This window comes from Sinocyclocheilus anshuiensis, unplaced genomic scaffold (assembly GCF_001515605.1).
Source record: "Sinocyclocheilus anshuiensis isolate Anshui unplaced genomic scaffold, SAMN03320099.WGS_v1.1 scaffold147, whole genome shotgun sequence".
In the NCBI taxonomy this organism is placed as follows: Eukaryota; Metazoa; Chordata; class Actinopteri; order Cypriniformes; family Cyprinidae; genus Sinocyclocheilus; species Sinocyclocheilus anshuiensis.
Genome location: NW_015549585.1, coordinates 1,217,493 through 1,225,441, shown reverse-complemented (window position 1 = coordinate 1,225,441; position 7,949 = coordinate 1,217,493). Strand labels below are relative to the sequence as shown.

Genomic DNA, 7,949 nt, shown 5'->3' with positions numbered 1-7,949 from the left:
TAATACATACGTTGACAGGCAGGTAGGAAAGCCAATTAAAACGCTCGGACCGAGCGTTTTGATTGGACCAACATTTCTTTGTCCTACGCCTTTCACAGAAAATATAAATACAGATAAATACATTTAGATCACTTAACTTAATGATTGCTGTCGGGATGTGAAGAGACTTTCAAGCAGCATAACAAAAAATGCTTCTGAAGACAATCACCTATTGCACCTTTAATAATTGATTTATTTTGGCAAAAATCTAACTGAGGAGATATCACTCACATGAAGCTATAAGGCAGATTGTGTGTGTGTGTGTGTGTGTGTGTGTGTGTGTGTGTAGATGATGAACGTCTGACCTCTCTCACAGCGAGAGCCGTGAAATCCAGCGGGACAGAGACACTGTCCGGTTCTGGGATGACATGAAGCCCTGTTCACACAGTCACAGTGCTGCTGACAGCCAGAGCCGAACAGACCGGCGGGACACGCTGAAACACACACACACACACACGGTCAGCACACAGAAAACACTCAGCCTGTGCTGGCAAAGCTGTATGTGGATCTCACCGAGCTGACAGAGATGACCGTAATATCCCGGCTCACACCGGCAGCTTCCTGTCACTTGGTCACATGTGCTGTTATTCTGACACAAACACTGAAGAGCACAGTCAGGACCGAAGAGACCCTTGGGACACTCTGACAACACACACACACACACACACTCTGATTACAGACGCTCACATATATATATAAGATAGATATATACATTAATATATACCAACCATTTTCCCTAAAAAAATTAAGAATTATTTTATAATATTTAATTACATTATATATTAATATTGTATTGTTATTATATTGTATATATATTATTAGATCATTTTTATTAACCTTGATTATTTCTATGTGTATGTGTGTGTGTGTATAATTTTTATACATGACAACAGATCATTATTACATAATTGAGGGAATACATCAACTTAGTGCTGTGGATCGCCGGATCGGCTTTCACCGTGGACGAAGCAGAGTCCAGCTCGGGGTCGTCACATGTGGTTGCCGCAAGCCCACCCGCCGCCGCTCACTTAAACCAGCCTCCGCTCAATCTAGCCATGTGTTAAGCTGTGTTTCGTTGTGAAAGTGAAACTACTTTGTTTGGTCTTCCAAAAGAGGACACGACCCAAATATTCAGATGTGTGCAGTGCATTTTATGGAGGACTGTTTCCTGATCCTGGGAGAGTAGACTACAATGTGTCTGTGGCACAAAGGCTGTTTCTATAAAGTGGGGCAGTTCCAACTTTGCAAGGACAGTCTGGAACTTCTGACTCACAGCCTGTAAGTACGTTTTCATATTTAAAGGATTTGCCACTGATGATTCAAACACAACATAATGTTCTTTTTAGCAATGTCTTATGACCCCTTTAAACATTTAGTCTATAAATGAACAGAAAAGTAATAAAAAAAAAAAAAATTTCAGAAGTGTATACAGAAATAATATCATTAAGGTAGAGTAACCGTACCGTTATGATCTCTATAGATAATAATAAACATATACAGTATATATATCACCTTTCTCACAGCGCGAGCCGGTCCAGCCGAGACCACATGAACAGTTCCCAGAGACGGCGTCACACAGGCCTCTGTTACTGCAGTCACAGCGCTGAAAGCAGGACGCGGGACAGACTGCACACACACACACACACACACACACACACCTGCCGTCAGACATCAGAAAACACACACATGTAACCTCACCAAACACCAGCTCACCTTCATCCCCGACACACACGCCTGTGACCGGATCGTTTCTCAGCCCCTTTCCACAGACGGCCACACGGCCACAGTCCGGCCCGTACCGTCCCGCCGGACACGCTGAACACCAGAGCATACGGGAGGACAAGCGTGCTGTTGAAACGCTGCAGCCTGACACATATACAGTGTGTTTTGAGCAAGTGCTGCAGTGCGGGACTCACTGAGATGACAGCGGGCCCCGATGAATCCAGCCGGACATTCACAGGCCCCCGAGACCAAAAGACAAACTCCACCGTTCAAACACTGACAGCGATGCTCACAGCCAGGACCGTAGAAACCTTCAGCACACGCTACACACACACACACACACACACACGAGAGAATGAGGAAAAAACATGCAAAACAACAACAGCAGCACATCATAAACCTGATGAAATGAAAATCTGCATCCTTATGTCTGATCAGAGTCAATATTTATCAACTACACACTTGTTTCTCCTCAGACAGACAGAAAACAAAAGCTGTATGAGCATGTGCTGCGTTTAGAGCTTTAGAATTAGCCCTGCCTCCACTATTAGACTGAAATAACATTTTATCTGAAGCAGACTCAGCCAAACCCCTTTTGACAACATATTTACTTGAAAAGCATCCTTTAATATGACAATAAAATAACAACACATTGACTTGTTTATGGTTTTCCAATGTTGGGTCATGGTGACATGACAAATAAAATATTTCACTTTTTTTTTTTTTTATGGTTTTATTATTTTTGTGTTTTAGTTTTTTATTTTTATTGACTGTATTTTTAGCTTTTCAGCTTGTTTTTATTTTAAAATGATTAATTGTAAATTTCTTTATGATTTTAAACATTTTTAGCTTGATTGTTTTTATTTTAAGATTTATTTTTGTAACCTCACATTTTTATGATTTAAAAAAAAAAATGTGGTTTTAGTGTTTTTATTTTTAAATGTTTTAAGTTGAAGTTTGTTTTTTTATTTTAAAATTTATTTAATTTGACATTTTTATGATTTGATACATTTTAGGTAAGAGTTTAGTTTGTTTTTATCTTAAAATGTATTTAATTTTACTTTTTTATTAAGTTTTAATTATATTTTAAGTTTGTTTGTATTTTAAAATTTACGTTAAATTAAATTTTATATTTGTATAATTGTATGTATTTTGGTAAGAGTTTTATGATTTTGTTAATTTTTATTTAGTGTTTTACTTTGTTAAATTTTTTTTTATTAATTAATTTAAATGTAGCTTTTTTCTATGGTTTTATTTTTTGTTTCAGTTTGCTTTTTAAAATTGTATTTAATTTGTACTTTTTTTATTAGTTTTTAAGTTTGTTTGTATTTTAAAATGTACCTTAAAAACAATCAAACTAAAATGTATAAAATCATAAAAAATATAAAATTTACTGTAAATCTATTTTAAAATGTATGATTTTATTATGTTTTAATGACATTTTTAGTATGTTTTATTTTAAAATGTACTTTAATTTACATTTTTAGGATTTTCTGTATTTTTATTTTTATTTGACATTTTCTAGGATTTAATCAATCAAGCTACTCAACTCACAAACCCCTTGCAGTTCTCTAATGAACTCCAGTTTTTTAAACCCCTGATCTAAAGCACAGCAGAGGAACAAACCTAAAACTTTCTTCACAGTACCGGTAAATGTAAGTGCATGCCTCACCCTGTTCACACCTGGGTCCTGTGAATCCAGGCGCGCAGTAACACTCTCCAGACAGCGGGTGGCACAGCTGGTTTCTCTCTGAACACTGACACACCTGATTACAGTTGATGCCGAAGGTGCCGGGCAGACAGGCTGTTGAGACAGACTCAGATGATATTATTTTTTAAAACTTATATCATCTTTTTTTCTGCAGTAATTTGGCATGTCGTGCAGTAGGAGTGAAGCTCAGACACTCACTCTGCTCGCAGCCGCTGCCCGTGTAGCCGGGAGGGCAGCCGCAGCGTCCCGACACGTGATGGCACGATGTGCCCGGCGGGCAGGAGCAGCGCTGGACACAGTCCTGACCATATGAGCCCGGCAGACACGCTGACACACACATACACACAAGTGTCACACACAGACAAGATACTGCACGCACACTTCAAATGTAATATAAATTAATTATTTTTATATAATTGATTAATTTAATATTTATATATATATATATATATATATATATATATATATATATATATCGCGGAAATTATGTCTCGGAGTAATCAGTGCAATTTGGGAAAGAAATCAATTAAATCTGTATGTGGATGTGTGTAAATATTCAAATGTAATCCCCTTTGTAATCGTTAACATTTTCATAAGTAACTGTAATTTAATTACACATTTTTTCTTAGTAACTGTAACTGATTACAGTTACATTTATTTTGTAATTAAATTACGTAACGCCGTTACATGTAACTAGTTACTCCCCAACACTGCATTTAAGGGATACGGTGCAGTTACACAACATTTCACCACATAAATAATTATGGCGATAGAAGATTTAAAACGAAAATGTTTTAAAATCTTACCAGTTTGTTTGTTAGTTGTCTTATAATCCATTACAGCGTACAAAACAATCGTTGCAGCAGCTGCGTTTGAATGAAATGAGAGAGCGAGTCCACGATACCAGGATGACATAATTAAATAATTGTACACAATTTTGAATCGAGTTTTAATATTTCATTAGCTAAACAAACGCAAAGCTTCCACCAAGAAAAAACTGTTCCTGGCAAAAGTATAGCGCTGACTTCAGTTACCCAGATGAGCCTGTGTTATCAGTTTTTACCGGCTGTTATGTAAGGGATAATGTACATCCAGCCGGTTGTTATCTCAGAATAAACCCCGACAGAGTGTATCAGCCTGAAGGGGTTTATTCTGAGATAAAAACCGGCTGGATGTACATTATCCCGCTTATTACACGGCTAAAAAGATTTGTTTTTACCATATATGTTGAAATTAATGCTGAAGTCTTCCATTGTAACACGCGGTGGTTAAGTGTTTTCAGTCACAAGATGGCGCCAGACAGTCAACGATAGCGGAGTGACCCGTTAAGCATATAAGTAGTACCCGGATGAGTGGTGTGTTATTCAATTTGGCGGTTGTTATCTGGGAATAACATACCGCTGGATGGCGCAATTGACCAATCAGAATCAAGTATTCCACAGAGCCGTGTAATAACGAGGGATAACATACCTAAGAATGTCGCGACTGACCAATCAGAATCAAGTATTCCACAGAGCCGTGTAATAACGAGGGATAACATACCTAAGAATGTCGCGACTGACCAATCAGAATCAAGTATTCCACAGAGCCGTGTAATAACGAGGGATAACATACCTAAGAATGTCGCGACTGACCAATCAGAATCAAGTATTCCACAGATCCGTCTAATAAAATGATTTATTACAGGTGATAACTTTAATGATTTAATAATTGTTTTATAATTATTTAAATTATTAGATACAACATCCTGGACACTGAAGTGGTCTAGGTCACACGGGCGATGAACTGACCTTTCTCACAGCGTCTTCCTCTCCATCCTGCAGGACAGAAACACTGTCCGCTCACATGATGACAGGGGGCTCCGTGATCGCACTGACACTGGCCCTCACAGCCGACTCCAAACCGGCCCCATACACACGCTGACACACACAAACACACACACTGCTGATGTTATACTGACCTAATCGAGATTTTTGAGTTTTACACTCATTTGGGCCCCATATGTATACAAGACAAAACACACACACACACTGATTTTATAGGCATGTTCAGTCATTCTGTCAGTGTGAATATGACTGTAATACTGTAATCTCCTGAAAGTCAGTCTTCATTAAAATCATTCTATTAATTATCAGAAAACATTTATAACAGAGCACTAGGAGGAGACAGATCTTGTGGATCTATATTGAAAAGCTGGGTTTATTTTATTTCCTGTTGGGACAGTAAGTTGAGATGGTCTTACCGTTCTCACAGCGCTGTCCCGTCCAGCCGGCCTGACAAACACACTGACCCGTCTGTCTGTCACACTGAGCACCGTTCACACACTCACATCTGTCCTGACAGTCCGACCCGAAGCCACCCGCTGCACATTCTGACCACACACACATGCACACACCCACAAATACACACACACACACACAAACACACATGCACACACCCACAAATACACACACAAACACACAGGTTCATATAAAACATATTTTCAAAACATAGATGTAAATCAAATTTAAATATGTAATAAATATAGAAATATAAAACATGCATTATATCATTCAATTTATAATATTATATAATATTTCAATTATTATATGTAAATACAAAATCTGATTGTAGAACCAGATAATATATAATTCTAATCTATGCAAATGTAAAACATATGCATACTGTATATCTCAATTATATAATTTACATATTCATATTTACATACATCAATTATCAATTCTGCACATATATACGCTTGTTTTTTGCACATACATATGTATCATATTTATATACATCAATTACAGAAAAATCATTGTTTGGCTCTAAAATATGATAAATTCATTGCAAAATTGTAAGCAAAGGATGAAAAAATGGGAAATATACATATAAATATATATATTTTTTTTTTTTTTTTTTTTTTTTTTTACGGTCAAAAATACACAACTAGACAACTAGAGAGGAGAGAGGGGAATGGCAACCACAAGTCCAGACTAAATAAGAAAAAAAATAATACATTGAATTATTCACTAAACATTGTTATTTTTTCATTATATTGATGTTGATGATTTTATTTTATGAATGCTGTGCTTTATGTTAGCATTGGCATTGAGACTGAGACTAAATGAACCTGCAGCAGTGCTCAAAACTATTATGAGGTGTGAGGAGAAGAAAGCAGGATCTTGAAACGGAGGCTGTGACTCAAGTGTCTGCGGTTGCCAAAACCATCTGACACACAAGTCAACAAATACTGAAAAGTGAAACACCAGTATGACACTATATATATGATGTAATGTCTGGAAATCAGCAGCTTCCCAACATTTTTTATTTTTTTTTCCCGTCAGCACATGGAGATCCATTACTGAATATCCATTTTATTTATTTATAATATATATGTGATACACCCAAGTGTAATCACAATTGCAATGTATGTTTTCTTTATTTTTTATTAATTGACTAATTTATGATAAATATAAATGGAAAACTATCTCAGAATGTGATAATTTATTCAAAGGAGACTCAGAAATTGTAAATATGTACTTAGGGAATTGTATTCAGGGAATTTAGGGAAATGTATCTGTTAATGGGAATACTCTGATAAATTGTGTCATGTGTGATGGTTACAATTTGAATGATACTAGTGTAGCAGCTGTGTGATGATGACCAATGAAAATGGTTACATAGAAACTCTGTTCCCACTGAAGATATAAGAGCTTATTAAAGGGATTTTAATGTGTATTTTGCAGCATGCTGATGATTATAAATGAGTTATGATGAAATGTGTTTTATAACATAAGAGTATGATGCAGAAAACGAATATTTGAAGATTTTATTGTAAAAATTTACAACAGAGTACAGAACTGTATTTTTAGTATATGAATATGAGTTATGATGTTGACCCGCTACATATTAAATATATAAAAATTTGGTCACACTTTCACACAGTTTGGGGAACAATTCTCACTATTCAATAAACTCAATAAACGCTTCATTTGCTGCTTATGAATAGTTATGAGTATGTAATAGGTAGTTGTTAAGTTTAGGTATGGGGTAGGGTTAACAGATCTAAAATATGGTCATGTAGAATAAGCCATTAATATGTGATTTATAAGTACTAATAAATAGCCAATATATATATATAATTCTAATATATAAGTGCTGTCAAACGATTAATCGCATCCAAAATAAAAGTTTTTGTTTACATAATATGTGTGTGTACTGTGTATATTTATTATGTATATAGAAATACACAAACATACATCTATGCATTTAAGAAAAATGTGATTTGTTTATATATAAAATATTAAAGGGATGCTTTTTTAAAGATTATTATTTTGTGTATTTGGTGTATCAGAATATGTTGACATGCTTTAATGTTCAAAAAACACATTATTTTTCAAATACTGTACATTATTGTAGGTCCTCTATGCCCCGCCTCTCTCAAACGCTTCGTTTTCTACAAAGTCCCTCCTTCCGACAAGCGCAGTCTGCTCTGATT

At 35.8% G+C, this 7,949-nt stretch overlaps 1 protein-coding gene across 1 annotated transcript in view; it reads right to left on the bottom strand.

Moving 5' to 3' along the window:
- The window catches only part of LOC107657979 (multiple epidermal growth factor-like domains protein 6), a 39,208-nt gene that overhangs the window by 2,566 nt on the left and 28,693 nt on the right, over positions 1-7,949 (bottom strand). Inside the window, exons 23-31 of the mRNA XM_016446337.1 lie at positions 5,715-5,843; positions 5,263-5,391; positions 3,671-3,799; positions 3,434-3,565; positions 1,956-2,084; positions 1,753-1,854; positions 1,552-1,665; positions 553-681; positions 345-473 (exon numbers count right to left, since the gene is read on the bottom strand). Coding sequence (XP_016301823.1) covers positions 345-473; positions 553-681; positions 1,552-1,665; positions 1,753-1,854; positions 1,956-2,084; positions 3,434-3,565; positions 3,671-3,799; positions 5,263-5,391; positions 5,715-5,843 — 1,122 coding nt within the window. The remainder of the gene's footprint in view (positions 1-344; positions 474-552; positions 682-1,551; positions 1,666-1,752; positions 1,855-1,955; positions 2,085-3,433; positions 3,566-3,670; positions 3,800-5,262; positions 5,392-5,714; positions 5,844-7,949) is intronic.